This window comes from Anas acuta, chromosome 1, assembly GCF_963932015.1.
Source record: "Anas acuta chromosome 1, bAnaAcu1.1, whole genome shotgun sequence".
NCBI classification, from domain to species: domain Eukaryota; kingdom Metazoa; phylum Chordata; class Aves; order Anseriformes; family Anatidae; genus Anas; species Anas acuta.
Window position 1 is genome coordinate 140,381,175 of NC_088979.1, and position 19,926 is coordinate 140,401,100.

Here is a 19,926-nt window from a genome sequence, read left to right on the forward strand (position 1 = left end):
TGAACATGGAGACCTGGGATGTCTGCCAGAAAACTTCAATAAAATGTTGAAACACAAAAAGATGTTCATTAGCTTAAAAGCTATGGATTTTAATTCTCTTTTTCATTTTTTTAAAAAAACTCTTTCCATGTCCACTTTTCCTTGTGGAAAAGTTGTTCCTTTTTCCTGTTCTTCTTTTTCTTCCATTTGTTTTGTCCAATCATTTATTTCTCCATTTTATTAATATCTTCCTCTGTCTGAGTCTTTTTTGTTTGTTTGTTTGTTTTCATTTGTTTTTCTCCTTTTTTTTTTTTTTTTTTTTCTTCTTTCTGTTTCTTTCTACCTTAAGGAATATTCTGTCCTTTCCCACTTTCCATAATCTGTGTATGGCTTTTCTTCCCATCCAGATTTGGTTTCCCTCTTCTGCTTCTTACCATCATCATCAAACTGAGCTCACTCTTCCTATTTGTTGAATGAGGTATATTTTTCCCACCCACAGATCATGAAATATATAAGCTTTCTTACCCCTTCCTTTGCCATTTAATACTCTAACAGAAGCAGAGTTAGAGACTGCCCTTCCTGTTGCGCCGAGTAGACAATCAATCAGCAAATGCTCTATGTCTAGATGCTGACTGCCCGAAACAGAAAGGGTAACACTGAAGCTGAAGAGATGAAACAATTAGAAACCAATTACCTAGGTTTTGAACCTGCCAAAAGAAACAGACAAAATCTACAAAGAGACCTTTGACAACCAGAATTGAGTATCTGAAGCCCATGAGAGGGAGGCAGCTATCTGCACCGTGGGCTCTGCATGGCTCTTTTTCTGAGCCTGTGGATAACCCAACAAAAATTAAGGCTTGTTTATACTACCTACACATTTACACAACCTACACTACTAATTTATACCACTATACTTCATCCTAGACCATGTGATTTTTAACCAAATATGATTCCTATGTCTGTTGGATGGAACTGCAGTGCTTTCAGCAGTGGGCAAAAGTCCACATAATTGTAACCATGTTTCCTGATATTTTTATATCAGTGCAGAATGTCTTTGTTTTCTCCATATAAGCTGGAGAAATAAAACATTGTGATGAATGGTGCTGGGGCAGCATCCTGAGCTGTTTGGGTATTTCTGAACATGCTAGAATGGAGAACTACACAAAGCATTAGATTTCCAAAATTAACCCACCTTGTTTCAGTGGTGCAGTAAATAGATTGAATATAAATCTCAGTTGTTTGGAGCCTCTATCCTGATCAAGGAATGACTGATTATGATCTTAGTGAGAAAGAAGAATGTAAGTAGTATGAGGCAGCCAGTGTGACTTCAGGAGAGACTGCTCAGAGATCTGTTTATAGGCATAAATGTACTAGAAATGGAGTAGTAAAAAGGGAACAAAAACAGATGAGTCATTGTGCAGGTTTGAGAAGAGGTAACAGTACATCAAATGCATGATAGATGCTGAGTGAGAGGTGCTTAAAGAGGAATAAAGAAGGGCAAATACATCAGGAGAGAAAGAAACACTAAGGACAGGTAGATCCATCAGTAAGCAGAGACTAAGAAATAACCATGGCTGATATTCATGACTTCCACAGCTCGGAGGGTCATAGCCCTTCCTGGGATCACATTGGATTATGTGCCTTGTACTGAATGTGAAACTTGTTTGAAACAGTGCACAGAACTCTGAACTCTGCTACAGGAAAATGACATTAAGGAATGGCAAGAATTCAGAGGAAAGTAGCAGTGATAAATGAAGGACTGAGCTAACTATCTGAGGAAGGACAGATGGCGTCGTTACAGGCTGCTTTACAAGTAACATCCATAAACACCCAGGGAAGAAAGGTGCTGACAGTGTCTGGCAAGGGGAATAGACTTGTGATCTGTAGTCCCTCTGATAGTCATAATTCCACAGAGGAAATCCCCAAGATTCCCTTTCCACACACAGACCTGGATTTGACAAAATATATGACCGTGTGCTTTACTTTATGCATGGGAGTAGTTCCACTGGTATATCTTCTATGCTTTGAGATGACAGAGACAGTGGTAGAAAATCCAAAACTCTCAGATTACTAGTCCTGCCCTTGCTAATAGGAGGATGTATGAAATATTTCCCGAAATAAAATTAGATACGTTTCATCAGTAAAACAACCCATTCCAGGGAGCTGAAAAGATCTGAAATTCCTGCAGGAGAATCCATCCCCATATTAGCACTTATGTTGACAGATGGTGCAGCTTCATATGAATAGGAATTTTAAGTCATTTTTTGTAAGTTGAAAAGATAAATTCCAGGCAGATTTTGTAGAGCAGCTGGTCCTTTGTAGACCGCTCCTTGCGGTGACATTGTTAAGAAGCTAGGACAGTAGTAACTGTGAGCACACCAGACAGCAGAGCACCTCTCATTCCCTTCAGTAGTTTTCTTTGGAAAATGCACGAAGTAGCAGCAGCTTTCTCCATGCAGGAACTGGAAAACAGCTCACCAGCTGGGCTGGAGAATTTATAAAATTAGAAAAACAAAGCAGCAAAAGGCCTTGGCTCAACAGCATTACTTCTAGACTGTCTCTTTGAAGTAACTACTTTTGAATTAGTTTATGCGCTTTAGCCAAGACAAACACTCAGGTCCATTTGGGAGTTTTGCTTCAGAGCAGCACATTAATACTCTGTAAGGAGATGGAGGGCATGTAGTAGATGTTTTCTGTATCAGCAGCCTTAATCAACCCAAATCTCTCTTGCGCATTGTTAGCACACCCTCCTGCCAAGACTGCATCAGACACAGATGAGCTGTCTTATACTGTGCTTATATTTATCTTGCAAGAAACCTGGGAGAACTGATCCTCTCCTCCACAAAATGCATCACACAGAAACACGAGGGCTCTCAGAGGCTGGCCTTGCCCCTGCCCAGCATGTGCTACCTGTACCCACAGATAGCTACTACAGCTAACATACCCCTCTTCTCTACAGCCTCCCTGGAGACTAAACAAACCAAAACACTTCACAGAAGATGGCCAATAAAAAGCTGACTAGAGCAACCATCCCCCAAAATAACAGTATGTTTAGTTAGGAGAACCCTTGCCTTTCCACCTCCTTCACATATTTTCTCTAAGTGTTAGAAGATGAGCCCTGTCTCAGATGTGGCTCCTTATTCCTACAGCTGGCTTTTCAATAAGTATATCTCTGCTCTTACCATAAGGACTAGTTGCAGGGCTGGATTATCCCAATCGAATCTTTGCAGTCAGGCAGATATGTGCTCCTACTTAACGTCTGTGCATCTGACTGTATATTTGCTTTTTTTCACCTTCACTATCAGGAGCAGCAAATAAGCAGGACACATCTCTTCACAGAATATGAGCAAAGAAATAAAAACTGTGTGCATTAAAAAATCTGTGCACTCAGAGACTGCCAACTCTTCCATTATTACACAAGCAGTAAGTAGTATTGTAGTGGCAATAAACTGCTATTACTTTATATAATACTGAGCACCACACCACTGCCTGCAGCAGGAATTCTGCATATTGGGAACCTCCCTCCATGAGGCAAGTCCCCATGGTGACTTCTGTAAGGAGCTAGGGTTGTAGCTGCTCTTAGCATCCCAGAGATCTTTCCCAGTTCCCTTAGCAATTCTCTGTGGCAAAGGTATGAATAAACAGCAGCTTGTTCTAATTTGCACAGATGGAAAAAAATGTGATCCCGTATTGTTGCTGCAGACCATTCATTCCAAGGTGCCTTTAGGAAGTGACTGTGCAAAGAAAAGCTCTGTGGCAGCTGCTTCAGAGTTACAAGTCAGTTAGTGTGCTGCTTGCTGTAGTGGAGGGTTAGCTGCTGCATCCACTGCTGGGCTAAGCACTGCAAAATCATAGAAAATAGAGTGGAGTTGACCACCTTCAGTTCTGTGCTCAGTTCTGTTCTGCCACTTTCTCCTGGGTATTGCCACTAAGGCAAGAACACAACACCTTCAGCTACCTAAGTTTTCTGCTTTCTTGTCAGTTTTACTGACAACAAGCTTACAGCTTCTTCCCTTTAGGTACTCTTCAGACAGAAAAAAAGTGATGTTGGAGCACAAAATCAAATTGAACAAAAGAGCTTAAAGTCTGGTTTGTGTTTTACTGCTCTGGAAATAGCAGACAATTCTGCATTTCTGCATTCAGCATTCTGAAATTGCCGTTTGGTACCTGGGAAACACTAAAATACCATTTTGCATCTCGTTTCTTTGTTTGGTGAACTAGGTTGGTTAGAGGGTAGGGGATGGTGACTGCCAAAGTGATGTTCACCCAGGTGACACAGTGAAATCTTTCTGGACGTTTTCAGCCATTATTCCTAGGGACAACCTCCGTCTGCAAATATAGGTAGGTTATTTTATATCTTGTGTGATAGGAGGACACAAGGTTAGGCCAAGCAGAGGGCTGTGCTAACAGTTTTCTCCATGCTGAGGGATTCTCACATCAGAACATATTCTAGGCAGGTTCAAGTTCAGTCCAAAAGGGGAAGCCTAAATATGAGCACACTGTGCCCCCCAGTGTTGGTCCACATTGGTCCAAATAGTTTTCTGAGACAGGTGGTTTTCTTTGGAGAGCAGGTAAGGCCAATAAGGAGCAGGGAATGAAGGCTGCAGGCCAAAACCTTGTACTGAATGGCAAGTTACACAAAGCACTGGTACTCAACACAATCCAGTGTGAATACAATACTGGTGACACTACTTTTTGCTGTACTAGTTGTTTTCACAAGCTCATTCCTGTTTTTCTTCCCTGTAAAACCTGTGGTCCCATTTTTAAAAATTGTTTATTTTCCCAAAGGTATTTAATTAAGCTATCAGTTTAAGACAGTTTAATTAAATAGATTTGAACTACTTTTGGCATACAGTCCAGACTGTGGTTTTAAACAGATTTATTATTTTATGTGGCTGTTCTTTCAGGATGGGCAGGGCCCAATCTGAGCTTGGTGTCTCATACTTAGTTGAGAAGACTTTATTAATAATCCACTATTCTGGTCACAAGGAAAACTTCTTTTATATACTCACTTTTACTATACTGTAGTAGCTGGAGATACAAATTGGAAATTACAAAATCATGGAAAATTGGGCTGAGAGGAATCTTTTGACATAATCTAGTCCATCCCCCTGTCCCAAGGCAGATTATACATTCCTAAACTGATTCTAAGGAAAAGTTCGGCTAACTTAATCTTAAAACCTCAAATGATAGAGATTCCACAATATCTTTAGGCAATCTGTTCCAGTGTTTTTCTATTTGGAGGATACACCCTCATCAGCCTTCAGCTGATTTTGCTTAACTCTTTGTGGTGCAGCAAAACTTGAAAAGGAGATTGAACATGGGAAAGTAAGGCGTGGGAAGTAGAGGGGACCTCCTATATCATCAAGTCCAGCTCCTTACTGCTAGAGGCAACCATGTCAGGTAAAGCTTTTCCTGCATATGTACAGAGCTCAATATTTGAAGTGGTTGGACTCTATCCCTAAATGGTCAAAATAAATTCTGCCAGAGAAACTCATCTTTCTTAAGGTTAAGAATCTCTTGTAAAGTAGAACCATGAAATCAGAAGAGAATTGCAAAGCCTGTGAGATACAATTGTGGGTATACAATGTGCAGATAATATTTTTCTCTGCCAGAAGATTTGCTCACTAATAGACCATGCAAAATGTCAAAAGTGAAAAGTAGATCCCTCCTGAATATTGAAATCCCGTCTGAAACAGATGATGATACGTCTAAATTTCCCAATGTAGTGTTTGAGATCTCACAAAAACGTCAGTCCTTCACAAGGACAGCATGAGATGTTTCTAACCTTCAAGAGAACTACATTTCAGAAAGGAGAGTGATACCGGGTTCAGGAAAAAATACAAAATTGTGACTCTACTAGAAGAATTCCTAGATGCTGTGGAAGAAGGTGAGAGGCCAGGTAGCAGTAAAGTCAACATAGAAATAACGAGAAAGACTGAGTTCAGTAGAATGGGAGAGCAATGTTTCTGAGTTGAGGATGAAAAAAATATTAGTTTAGAGCTGGGAGCTCTTAACTTCAGTGAACCTCTACATGTTTAATGAGAAAGACATCTTAGTCACAACTGACGTTTCAGACAATATTTGCCAATCTTAACATTTCAAGGTATCCTTCAAGATACAGAATGCCATGGCCCAATGGACAGGACAATACTTTCAGACAGGACCTTCTGGGGTGCTGAGTATTATCAATGAAGTCTTGAATTCAAAACTGAAGTCATTCAAATTAGCATTAAGCCATAGTCCTCCCAGAAGAAACATTTTTTTTCAAAGGCTCATAACCCAAAATGAGTCATGCTTGATTAGCATCACTTAGGCCAGGAGACTAATCATAGGATGATATTTCTATTTCATTTTAAGAAAGTCAGAGAGAACATCAGAATAATGTTTAGCGTGGAAAACATGTTATAGCCTTAACATAGTGTCACTATTATAACTCAATGAAAACAGAGAACTAGGAACCTTCTCTAGTAGCAGGTGTCGCTGTTTTTCCGTATTTATTTATTTAGCATGTCTACTCTCCAGTCAAAATGTTATTAAATACACATGAGACTCCAATCCAGAGAGCAACTGTCCAGCTCATTTATCGGTGGGGTGATAGATCAGAGAGTTTCACCTCCTCCTTCTCCTCACAGCTGCCCCGCACACATGCACACACACACAGAGGCTGGGAAACTCTACACCTAAAGCACCTACCTTAGGTTTGAAGGCGATTAATTTCAGGACCATCTCGACAGTGAAGAGGCCAGTGAAAAGCATGTTGAGGATGTTCATGGCTTCCTTGAACATGCAGCTCTGACCGTAGTGCTGAAAAACAGTGTCCCGAGAGCAGTGTGAGGAATGGACATGCCAGCTAGTTGGTTATCCACAGGACTACTGCTAATCTCCCTCCACATCAAGGTTATCTAAAGGAAACCCCAGCATGCTCCGTTTTTTCAATTTAGAATTCCCATCTCCCTTCAAACATAAGCATTTCTATACCTCTAGCCATTTTTATAATCTGACTCTGGATCTCATCTCTTTTTAAAAAAATCTTTTTGATTGGGGGCTACCAAAATCACACTTATCGTTCCAGTTGAGGGTTATAAATCTGCATAATGGTACAAGACACTTTCAAATTGTGTTTGTTATCTTACCCTTCCCTAATACCTGGGTTACTTTTTTTTGTTTGATTGCTACTGTGCAGTGAACAGGGGGTTTCACTGAGCTGTTCATAATGATATCAGGACATTCCCCGAATAATTGCACTTGATTCAGGATTCTGCAAAGTACATGAACAGCTCAAATCGTATCTTTCTAATATGCATTATCTCGCGTTTGCCAACTCTGAATTAAATTTGCAATCATGCTACCATTCACTTAACTTTATTAAGATCTTATGAAGTTACGCTCTGTCATCTGTTAATTCAAATAATATCTTCTGCAGATTTTGCCACCTCATTTTTCATATCCTTATTTCAAAATCTTTATACTTGGGACCCATTACCTTATTTCAAAGTTGTTTTTCAGTTCGTATTACAATACCTTGTTTGTAGTTGCTTAATTTTGACATTTTTAACCACCTGGACTGAATTTTCCTATTCTGCATTGGATCAGGGTGGTTTATTCAAAGGAGATTTAGTTAAAACAATTCAGATACAGATGAAGGACAGGCTGGGATTTGTTGAGGAATTTTCAAAGTTGCTCGTGACATTTTCCTTGAAAGACTTCAGTACCTGCAGGTCTTTGGTTAAAAACTTGGAATTCTACTGGAATGTGGCTTTTCTAAGTTTGAACCAAAGCGTAAGTTTTTCAAAAACCGTGCTTTTCTCGGGATGGATATAGACTTAGAATCTCCGAAGATGCTGTCCTGCCTGTGGGCTCACAAACATCTCACCAGCTTCTAGATCTATCTGCCCTGTGCATGCCCCAATGTCACAGCAGCTGAGCATGCTCCAAAGCTCCCAAGTGAACTTAACAGCTCCCCTCTGCTGCTTCATGACAGTATAGCAGTAGATGCTTCAGTTGAGAGAAGAGTGGGACTGACTCAGAACAAAAAGGAAGGCGATAGAGACCAAGGGCAAAGGCAGAGTGGAAGGAACAAGCCAGAAAAGGGCAGACTTGGGTAAATGTACAGAACTGTTTGTGTTTACACAGGCTCATTCCCTGTCTGAAAAGAACATAGAACTTCCTTTTTGTTAACTGACCACTTCGTAAAGGTTATGTCTTATTGCCCTTTATTGCTCTTCCACCTGCACATGTTAATCTACTACCTTTATTTGCTATTCTTGTAGATCCAGCTGCAGATTTTTCTTTGGTGGATTCCCACTAGATGTTTGGAAAACCCTCACACATTAAGGAAAATGAATGCAGTGTAGTGGGTAGTAGAGCAATCAGTAGCATCACCAGTGAAGCAAGTTAGGCAAACAACTATCAAGAAATGCTTTAGGTGGAGTTGATCTTACTTTGTGGTGATGGAGTAGAAAACACAGCTTCTAGAGGTTCTTTCTCAACAAATTTATATGATTCTTAATGTAGAACAACAGAGATAATAGGGACCCTCAATTCCCACTTTCCTTGATTGCCTTGTTTGCCAGCTTATTTGCTCCCTAGTTTTTAACATAGAAAAGGCTAAAACTTGAAATTCAGATCTTAGATGAGTGACAGTTCAAGGCTTATTCTTGCATTTCATAGGAGACAAGTCAGAATTGAGAAGTCACGTGTTACTACAGAGGCCACTGAATTGACAAGTGATATAACTTTTTTAAAAATTTGTTTTAAAACAAGATAAACAGGATTGTTGGAAGCATCACATATTAGCACAAAGAGGAGAGGTAGGTTCCTAATTCTAACTAAATATCATCATGAGTGAACACAGTACAATGCCTTTTATCATGTTCCTCTCCCTCAACATATGGTGTGAAGGTGAAATTAGGTTTCAGCCTCTGTTATTTCTACATTTCCCTCAATAAGGTCTAATAATTCACCACCTGTGAGGTTTTCTGCTTGCTTACTTACTTGCATGGCCAGGCAGATGGTGTTCAGCAGGATCAAAACGAACATCAGGTATTCAAAATAGGTGGAGTTGACCACATACCAAACTTTGTACTGATACTGGTTTTTAGGGATGTATCTCCGCAGAGGCCGGGCCTTCAGGGCGTATTCTACACACTGGCGCTGTGAAAGAGGCAGGGTAAGTTTAAAAATCAAAAACACAATACGGGATTGATCAGCTACTCCCAGATATAAAAAAGCACAATGTGTTTCAAGTTATTTTCTGAAATGACAATGCCTGGAAGAAGATTTTCTAATCTTTCTAATCTGAATGCATATATTCTACCTGTTGTAGAGATCCATATGTATTTACTTTAACCACAGAGTGCTGTCAGTTTCATCTAATCTCAGTGAATCAAATGGCACAGCACACATTTTAAAGTAAATACTGTCCTTTGTACAAATCTTACAGCAAGATTTTTTATTTTTATTTTTTAAGCCAGATTTCTTAAAGATGGTAGTGAAGCCAGCTTATATCTTGTTGGCACTTTCACATGTCCCTCTATGGTTATATTTCTCTCTTAAATGCTTATTCTCAACATATTTTCTATCCTTAGTGGCAGTAAGTTATTGTAAATTACCTGGTTCTTGTCCAGCTCACAGTTCTTGTATTCTTGTTCTCCTTGTTCCTGAAATGTGACGATGACGAAACCAACGAAGATGTTCATCATGAAGAAAGCAATGATGATGATGTAGATAATAAAGAAGATGGAGATCTCAACCCTGTGATTATAGATGGGTCCCACATCCTCCATGTGGGAATCAATGGACCTATACAGCAACCTGAAAGCAAACAGGAGCCCAATGCAGAGAAAATCTGCAGCTGTCATGAGGCCTTATAGGTGATGTTATAGAATTCAGTTTTGTGATTTTCTTAGATTGTATCAAAATTACCTCACTCACAGATGCACTGACTTGCACTGATCTGAGTATAAACTCTTGCAAAAGAGAGAATACAGCTTTTATTGACTTTATATGTTTGAACCTGTTCAGCACTTTTAACATTTGTTAACACTGCTGTTGGCATCACCTTGCGACCCATTTCAGGGGCAACCCCACGATAACCTTGCATGCCCATGTCACTCTGACTGAGTGGAACTGTGGGAGTCCTCAGCCCCTGTGACAAAGAGAGGACAGCCTGGTGAGATATCCTATGTCTACCCATATTGCACAGTTAGCAGTGCTGTATTTCAAAGTGGACCACTGGCTCCACGGGGAAACCTGCAGCACATAGCAATACTGGTAAGTGCCTGACAGGTGCTTTATATCCCTTTATGTACATAATATTTGTATCAATATTGTTATTAATGCTGCTACTGACAAACATTTATTGAGAACCAGAGACAGTGCTATACACTGCTTACAAGTATAGGAACCACAATTCCTACAGGTCCTGAGGAATTTACTGCGTACCCAGTACTACAATGACTGCTGCTATTATTGCTACATATAATGTTTTAGACTTTTTAAATACTTAGAATGGGAAAGTCTGTTCTCTGAGTTTCCTCTTTTGAAATGAATGAGGACATTACTAGTGTTGCATCATCTCAAGAAGCACTCACTCTGGCCAGCCCTCAAAGGTCGAGACAGTGAAGAGGGCCATCATGGCAGTCAAGACGTTGTCAAAGTCAAACTTGCTGTTCTCCCAGCTCCGGGGCTGGATCATCGGCTGGTTGACCTCACCATCCTTGTATGTAATGTAGTACCCTCTGTGGGTGGAGAGGAGAGAGAGAATGTGACAGAACTGCACTTCTAGTGCCAGGCCCTGAGAGCGTGTGGCCAGGGAAATGGGCTGAGCGGGAAAGGTCAGACTCACCTGCACTCTGCTGCTGTCTGCTTGGAGCTATCAGTGCAGCTGTAGAGTTTGCCCTTGAAGAGGAAGAGAGAAGAATGAAGCTTCCTTTCTTGACAGTGCAACAGTTAGGGCAGGTCATGTACTGAAGGCTGCACTTACTACTTGTGTAACTCCTATGGGTATGTTTACGTGCTCTGTTGCAGGCAGATGTGAACAAACTCTATCAAGAGTTGCCTGCATCTAGGTAGTTCAAGAGCACAGGCTTTCATCTGCTTGCACAGTGCTTTTCTGTGTGTGTCCTGAGGTGCATGTACCCTGAGCGCTGCCAAACACTAATTGTCCAAAGGGTGGTGAAGGGCACAGAAATAAAAGCAGATGTAAGGAAGTGAATGAGTAACCTCCAGTAATTAGCTGGCATACCCCATCTTCTACAAAATGGAAGGTAGACAGCCTGCAATTACCAATCCTTTAGAACAGCCCCCTTCACTTGTCATGCCACAAGCAATTTAGAAAATAGGGTTACTCATGTTACTGGTGATTTCTTACAGTTACAGGTGAAGCACAGCAGTTCTGAAAATACCTGATCCAGTTTTGGGAAATGCCTGGTAGAAGAAGCCCAGGTAACTATGACAGTGTCCCACAATGTCTTTCACATGGAAGATTTCATCTCCCCTCCTCAGAGTTTTTCATGATATTTTTCTTCCCACCCAAGAAAACAGCTCAGTGTAATGGTTGGATGAACGGGTCCAATGGTTTTACCTTGAACAACTGAACTCCAATGCAGGCAAACATGAACTGCAGCAAAGTTGTGACAATCACAATGTTTCCGATGGTTCGGATGGCGACAAACACGCACTGGACCACATGCTGCAAATGGAAGATAGGAACAAAAATAACTTGCAGGACTGTCCTGAGTTGCTCTGGCTAGGAGTGAAGCCCAAGGCTACAATGACAAATACAAATATTTAATTCAACTATTACCCATTAAGTGTCAGGAAAGGGGAGAGAAAATCAGCTTGTTACTTTCATCCTTGTACTCTTGGAAGCAGGCAGAGAGTGGTAGGAAAATTCCAGAGCTTAGCTCTCTGAATGGTCCAGTAGCAGAGCCTTACATAATTGGGCACCCACAAGGCCCACAGGAAGGAATTTAACTAATACTGCAAGGCTTGCGAACCCATAAAAAACCCTAGAAAATGACATCATTTAATTTTTGTGATAAGGCTTGAACACTACTTGAACTGTCACAAAAATCCTTGCAACCTGAAATAACTCAGATTTATACTTTACAGAATGCTTTGAGACTCTTCTAACCTTTAGCCCTTTGGCTCTGTTGATGGCCCTCAGTGGTCTAAGTACTCGCAGAACACGTAGGATCTTCACCACATTGATGGCACTGGACCTGGAAGAAAGTATTATAAAGCTTGAGACAGACAGAAATATAGGGGGTGGACTGCAAGCAGAGATGGATTTCACCCACTTTCTCATCTGAAGTCCTACATAACCTTAGGATGCTTACGATAACTAGAGAGTAAATTAATTTCTACTTGCTCTGGCACCTCCGGAATAAGGAAATCACTCCCTGGTGCTACCTTCGTAGGTCTTGTTTCCTGATCTGTGCAGCACTAGTATATGTTCTCCTGGCTTTGACAGTCTCTGTTGTATTACTGAAGGGAATGCAACATGGGCAGGGATTTGTATTTATTTATTCTTATAAGCAAGGCAAGTTGCCAAATATTCTGTAGCTTTCTAATGGAAATTGTGCCAATATGTATGCATCACAAGATATTTTCAGATAGGGCTCATAGAAGTTCTCTGCTGAAATATTCACAGAAGAATGGACAGTCTGGGTGACTCAGTCATTACAGGTATACTGTCCAGGTAGGTCCTATAACTTATTAAGCAAATTAGCAAATCAACTAATACAAAATGGAGTGACAGAAGCAGGCTCAACTGATGCTGCCACCAGTGCTCTGCAGATTCTTACATAGCTTTTGAAGCACTTGATGATCTTCCATTGACCAAGACTCATAGTATATTAGGAAGTAGCAAATCACTATCATCCCATTTTATAAAGAGGTAATGAGAGCTCTGGGAAGGAACAGTAAGTCACTTAACTGTCCTGAACTGATAAAGTGACTCAGAAATCTTGGAACAAAGCTGAGTGTTATGATTCCCAATGGATCAAATTTCTTGTTCTCATTTGCTCTTTCTGGAAGATGTTCCCTCCAGGTCATTAGTATAGCATTTCCCAATTATCACATCCCCTCATGAGAATGAATTCTAATGCCTCTTGAATCATCTGAGAAAAATACCTCCAGGCTCATGAGAAAAATCTTACCCAGATAAGAGAATGAGATTGAGGTATCATCTCCCAGCCCAGCCCTACTATCCCAAAAAAACAACCAATTGAAAACAGCTCACTCACTGGATCCCAAAGGAGATGAGAGAAACGCTGACCACCAGCAGGTCTAAGATGTTGAAATAGTTTCTGCAGAAGGAGCCCTTATGGAGGAAAGCTCCGTATGCGGTCATCTGCAGGAAGGCACACGACACAAACACACTTTGCTGTTAGCATCTGTTCAGAAACCAAACCCATCTGGTTGTGCTCAGAGTATATATTTGGGTAGGGGTGGTATTTCTAACATAGACAAGACAATCTACCCTCAGGCCCCAAAGGAGAAGTTGAGTCCCCATGGAAAGAAGAGAGAGTGAAGAAGACAGTAAGGTAACTATGAAAGACCTAACTATGGAAAGCCAACACTAGGTGCAGTGAGAAAAATACGCACTTAGAGTGCAGAGTATATAACATACTGAATCAGTAAAGCAGCGAAAAGAGTGTTTGCAAAAACTACTCATTGCAATCCTATGCATTTATTTTATTTATTTATTTATTTTATTTTTCCAATGGCAGAGGACACTTGTGAGTATGATACTAGTATTTTATAAAGGCCTCTTTAGTTAAATTGAATAAAATACACAAAACAAAAAGGGCTCTTTTGTGATGTTTTTCAGTGGTTATACCAGCTGCAGTGGACAGTTGAGCTCTCTTTCTTCGGTGAAGAAAGAACAGAATCCCTCCAGGATTTCATGCTTTAGAGCTGCACTGAAGCATCAGGCAGAATTCCTGTTCTCTTCAGTTTGCTACTTCTGTATGCTTTTTCCTACCTCTACCCAGTTTCCTCCCTTTTTATTCTAGAAGCAGTTCCATTTTCTACTTTGTTTTCTTAACAGAACCCAAGGGTTCTCTATAGTTCCTTGAGACCAAGAAGCCTCTTTGTGGACGTAGTCATTACGAATATCACCCAGATGAGGAAGGGAAAGATTTTACATATTTTACAGGGGAGGCTCAGCCCCTTCTGTATATGAAGGGTTATTGAATACTTGCTGGTGCTAAGGAGGATGTCACAGCTCCAGAGGTGGATTAAGAGCCAGTATAAACAGAAATGGGTCTCAGCCACAATGTCAGACCTAAACCCTTCTGAGTTCTGGAGAGCAAAGGTCCTGACTCTGAATTTTAGAATGAGCTCAGTTTCAGAATGCGACTAGATGAGTCTGGCATGGCGAAAGAGGGAGAAGCGATAATCGTATTTTTACCACCTACCTTAGCATCAGTGAGTAATCTAACATAGCTGCTTTGCAGAAACCCCATTCCCCGAGCTGCTAATCTCATTTCATTACCTGGGTTAGGAACACAGGCTTGTAAATTCAGTCCTCTGAATCTCATCTAAGTTAGATGTCTAAAGTAACCTGAAGCAGACGTCATTAGACTGTTCCTCAATGACCAGACTCTTCCAGCTGAGAAGTATGAACTAGAAATTAAAACGGGAGTTTTCTGGCTAGTAGCTCAGGATGGCATAGCTACTAGTGGTTTCCAGCCATGCCTACCTGTGACAACCAGGTAGCCAGAGGATGGTAGAAGGGCAAATGGTATATCAGATAATTTTTTCACCAAACATCCATGACATCAGGGAGCCAACTATCAATCGGTCAGACAGAACTGAGAAGGGGAGGAAGTATAAACTCGTCTTGGTTTAGAATTTATACTTATAGACACATTTGATTCGGGAAGGGGGGGGGGTTCTTGCCATAACAAAGGTGGTAAAGATGCCCTTTACTGATTATATTTTGTATGGCAAACTTGAAAAAAAGGAGACACCATTGAAATCAGGAGGGGAAGCTCTGTTGAGTTTAAGTTCTATACAAACTGTGGTTGGGAGATTTTTTATTTAAGAAGAGACTCTCAAACCTGTGTCAGTATATAACCTGTGTCTGCCTCCCACCTGGTATGCTGAACAAAAACTCTTCGGGTGCCATTTAAAACCAAGCCATAACTATCTTCAATGGCATGTTCAAAACATTGCAAAGTTGGTCACCTTGCTAACCTTCATAAGACTCCACCATGGCAGTGTGTGCTTGTAGGTGTTGTCAGCAACATGGGGGCAGATGAAGTTTGTTTCTCTACAGTTTTGATAATCATATAGTTATTTGTTCTTTTGCTTCTTACTATGTACATCAACTTTTCTGTTGTGCAAAAGATTGTGCTTAATACAAGGCAGCAGAGAAACTGGCCTGGAGAAACCCAGGAACTTGTGAGGCAGGAACTGATGGGGTAATAACAGAAGAATTTCTTAAATATTGGTGTTCTTTGCACTCTTCTCCTACTTGTACTTGGATAAAATCCAAGGGTGGTGACCTAAATCCATTGAAGTTAATGGGAGGGCGTCAGGAAGCTCAGAAACAGGTACTACGCAGCACACTTCCCTGAGGAAAACAGGGCAATACACCAGTGAGTTATGTTATGTTTTGATTCCCCTGAAGTCATGAGGAGTGTTACCATTTGCTTCAATGGGAGCAGAATTGCTACTGTAAGTCTGAACAGGTGGGAAGGTGCTCTGGTATAGAAATTTAAGACTTGAACTACAATTTTGATTTTAAGTGTTGCTGTTAAGATGCTTTCCTTTTTTTGACAAGCCTTTTTGATAGGCCATTTGGTGTGTGCACGTTCAGATTTATTGTGTAAACACAGATGCACACTGCACAGCAGCATAATATGCACACCTCTTTGGAGAATATTATGGCTTTGCTGATTTAAAGTCATGTCAAAAAGCATTCCTCTCTACAAAAATATGTAGGGGCCACCCTACTTGCCAGCCTCCAGTATGGATACTGTTATTAGGGTCTTGAGTTGCAAGATCTGAGCAACTCTAAGGTGCTGCCTGCCAGCACTCAGAACTAGCCTGCTGAGAAAAATAAACAAGCTGCCAAACGAACCTAGCATTTAGAAAGCCAGAACTTTGCCCAATTACTGTTATTTAAATTATTAGCCTACAGATTTGGGAAAATTAGAGTTAAGAACGAGGCAGCCTATTTTTATTTTATTCTGAGCTAAAACACTCTCCTGCACATTTCCTTTGGTATAGAGCATGGTTCCTGGGAAATATGAAGCTGGGTTTTAAACAGGCGGTACAGCAATTTTCATTTGTAGCCACCGTCCCTCATGTTATGGTGATCTTTACTCTTGGTTAACTCTCTGCTCCTCAGACATGAGCTTTTGCACTGTGCTCCATGGTAGAATCACTGCTTGGCTCCTATTTGGCTGTGCACCCTGTAACCTTCCATAAGGCATTGGATGCTCTTTGGCCCAGCCTCATGACTTGTGCAGAACTGAGACCTTCTCTCTGAGTAGTAGCATGTATAAGAGGAGCATGAGCTCGGGATTCTTTGTACAGCAAATAAGTCCTGTTTTGGAAAGACTGGCCGTGGTAGTGAGAACAGTTTCTGGAGAGAAGGCCTTTTTCTTGGTCCTCTTACTTGTTATCCTGTCATTGCATTTCCCCTAAAAAAGCATTGTGTTGATATTGGCCTTATTTTACAAGTCTGAATATCAAAACTTCATATAAGAGTTCTTTTTAAGCAACTACCAAAAGCATAAAACCAAAAGATAAGCAATCTTTTGTGTAGAGATAATACTGGAGTTAAAATAAAAATAAAAATAAAAGAGAGAGTGAGACAAGGCAAGAGACAAAGAAAGAAAGAAAGAGAAAGAAAGAGACAAAGAAAGAGACAAAGAAAGAAAGAAAGAAAAAGAGAAAGAAAGAGAGAAAGAAAAAGAAGCAGAAAATGAGTTTATTGCTCAGATTGGTTACCTTAAGAATAATTTCTAATGTAAAGATACTAGTGAAGACATAGTCTGCATTGCCTAGGATCTGAAAAATAAGCACAATCGGGTTAGTTGTACTGAGCGTGACCCAGGAACAAACAGGCGTGTGTGTTAGCAACAGATAGTGGCAGAAAACTAGTAAGCTTGTGAACAGATAATGGTAGAGAAGATGGGCACTTTACCTTCAGAGCAATTTCAATGGTGAAAATGACAGTAAAAACTATATCAAAATAAAAGAGAATCTGTAAAAACAAAAGGGAATAGGAGTGGGGAGGGTAGATCAGTGACTGGCCACCAGAATGGGAAATCACAGTTCAAAATCAAATGCACAAGTCTCCTAACAAGGGAACAAGGAGGGTTATATAGGAAATGGTTTTGTAATGACGTCCTGTTGAGTGCAGTGAAGGTCCTGGCACATAGGACAAGCAGCATATTACATGAAATCTTTTCTGAGTTACAATCCCATAAGGGCTGTGGAGGGAAAACAAGCTTTTGGTTGTTGTTGTAGGTTTTTTTTTTTCTATTTTTTTTTTCTTATTGTGATAAAGCACAGACAATTCAAGTTTTTTTTTCACAAACAGATTTCCAAACTGATAATACAAGGATATCTGGTCTCTCAGTGGAAAACATGAGATTTTTTCTCACTAGCTGCCATTCAGGCTTGTTTTGTGTCTCTTGTGAAGGAAGAAAAACAGACTGCAAATTGATGCTCTAGCTCATTTTTTTCTATACCCTGACTTGCCCTGGATCAGGATGAATAACAAATACTCTGTCAGTTGAACAGAATCACAGTGACCATAATTTGATCATGCACTAAAGGTGCCTGACTTACATCTTGCATCTTTCCATTTGCATTGTGTATAACAGGCAAGCTGAAACACCCCTTGTTCCAATGAACTTAGACCCAGTGGTGGGCATACCCGTGGCATGCAGAGCAGACCACAAGAAGCGGCCCTAAAGTGTCACAGAAGGCAACAGCAAGTCTGGAAGGGTTAAGAGATTTTTTAAGAGATTTTTCAAAGTAACAGCATCAAGGATGGAGATGTCTTTCACTGCCCATTGACCTACAGCTTACAAAAGTAAATGGGAACTTTTTAACGTACTAATGGGACCAGAACTGGACTCCATTTGTTTCCAATATATTCCAATATTGCGAACCATTTTGATGTTATCTACACTGCAAATGGTAAAAATCAAAAGTATTGTGCCCTTGGATTACTGTTGTTTTAGCTTAATCAAGTTCTAAACCTGAAGGCCAATATATGGAAGCAGAAGAAACATGATAATTTTCAAATTAAAACCTTCAGTGCTAAAATACTGATAAACATACAGAACTATCCTTCCCATCCCACATCTCTTATTGTATCTATATGGTCTTGCTCTAATACAAACCCAAAGGTGGCTAGATTCTTACAGCTTGGTATGCTGTGGGCAATCGGTAGCTATTGCAAACTACAGGGTTATTTTAGATTGCACCATTTAAGCATGACCCCAACCTAGAGTGATTTGCTGACACTGAAGGTCAAATGGGGACATATATCATTTACTGCTGCTGTGTAACCTAAAACCCCTCAGGTTACTGCTGGATTTTTGACCCCAAGACTTACACAGAAGTTGTTTTCTCTTCTTCGAGGACGGCTTAGGGTCTGTAATTTTTTGCAGATTAAAAAAGGGCCATTTCAAGGATGGACAGACCTCAGTTGCATTCTATATTAATTCCCACACATTATAGCTGGAAATATCCCCTTGCATTGCTGCCTTCTAGGTCCTGACATTTGGTTATTATATCAATGGAATAATTTTATAATGTATGTGCCAAATTCATGGGTACTCTAAGGCTGCTTTGCATGACTCCACTGACATAAAGCAGCCATAAACTTGATTAAAGTGGATGATTAAGCTGGGCCTGCAGCTGCTTTACATCACCAGAGCACTGCAAAGCAGCTAGGGCATATTGGTGAATCTGGCCCCAAAGCTGCAGCTAGTAAAGACATTCCATATAGATGAAATCACGCCTAATGGCAATGATCACTTCTCACCTGTGCAGGTGGTACCATTTACCAGCAGGCATACTTATTATTACCTAAATATATATTTAATCCAGAATATATTAAAATGAAAGAGCACCTTGCCAGGATGCAAACAGGAGAATATTGCGGGCCCATAAAGTTTTATGCCTTGCTTGGGATTTGAAGGCTGTTTGATCAGACTGGAGAGGCACTTCCACAGACTTGCTGCCTGAGCCCTGTGTGACACGGGAAAGATGCAGCCACCAGCCCACCCCAGGACAGATGCAGTATCCAAGCCTCTTTGCTAGCCCTTGCTGGAGGAGGTTCTCTCCATTCCTGTCTTCCTGCTCTGGGACAGTTTGCATCAACAGCAGTACAGGTCTGCAAAAGGTGAACGCCTAATTATGTTATCCCAGCGTGAGGGTGAGGCACTGTGTTTGCCTTCAGTTTGCTTTCTTTCCCTCCCAGGCACAGAGCAGGACACAATCTTACTGTTCTACTGTTAAAGTGTAAAGGCAGACAACATTTACAACACAAACATCTTGTCAGTGTCCCCTTGCATGATACATTTTAAACACCTGTACCTGCAAAAATTAAACACAGATTTTCATGCAACATCAGTGGGTTCAAATACACGACACAACACTTTGCACCAAACCTTCAGCTCTTTTATCCAGGACAAATATCTTTCACTACTATTTTTTTTTTCTCATTTAAATATCTCTGCTATAGATTGTGCAGCAGAATCTGTGGAATGGCAGAAGCCCATATGCCAGCTGACATCATTCTGCAGGGCTAATACATATTGACATACATTTAGCCCTACATGATGGGCACAGTCAGCCATGCACAAGTGGATCATTAGACACACGTTTGACTATTACTTAGCACCCTTCTTCAGGACAAAATGCAAAGCAACACTGAGATATGTTCAGGAATCAGCTTCCATT

At 40.6% G+C, this 19,926-nt stretch overlaps 1 protein-coding gene across 49 annotated transcripts in view; it reads right to left on the reverse strand.

The window, feature by feature from the left end:
* The window catches only part of CACNA1C (calcium voltage-gated channel subunit alpha1 C), a 475,965-nt gene that overhangs the window by 67,025 nt on the left and 389,014 nt on the right, over window positions 1–19,926 (reverse strand). For 31 of the 49 annotated variants that reach the window (XM_068660872.1, XM_068660741.1, XM_068660684.1 and 28 more), the window contains 9 exons: window positions 17,150–17,209; window positions 13,233–13,339; window positions 12,119–12,206; window positions 11,567–11,674; window positions 10,829–10,881; window positions 10,575–10,721; window positions 9,594–9,795; window positions 8,977–9,135; window positions 6,676–6,786 (listed from right to left, as the gene is read on the reverse strand). In XM_068660872.1, coding sequence (XP_068516973.1) covers window positions 6,676–6,786; window positions 8,977–9,135; window positions 9,594–9,795; window positions 10,575–10,721; window positions 10,829–10,881; window positions 11,567–11,674; window positions 12,119–12,206; window positions 13,233–13,339; window positions 17,150–17,209 — 1,035 coding nt within the window. Of the gene's footprint in view, window positions 1–6,675; window positions 6,787–8,976; window positions 9,136–9,593; window positions 9,796–10,574; window positions 10,722–10,828; window positions 10,882–11,566; window positions 11,675–12,118; window positions 12,207–13,232; window positions 13,340–16,953; window positions 17,014–17,149; window positions 17,210–19,926 lie in introns of all 49 variants that reach the window. The other 18 variants (XM_068660882.1, XM_068660757.1, XM_068660967.1 and 15 more) reach the window with 2 other exon arrangements.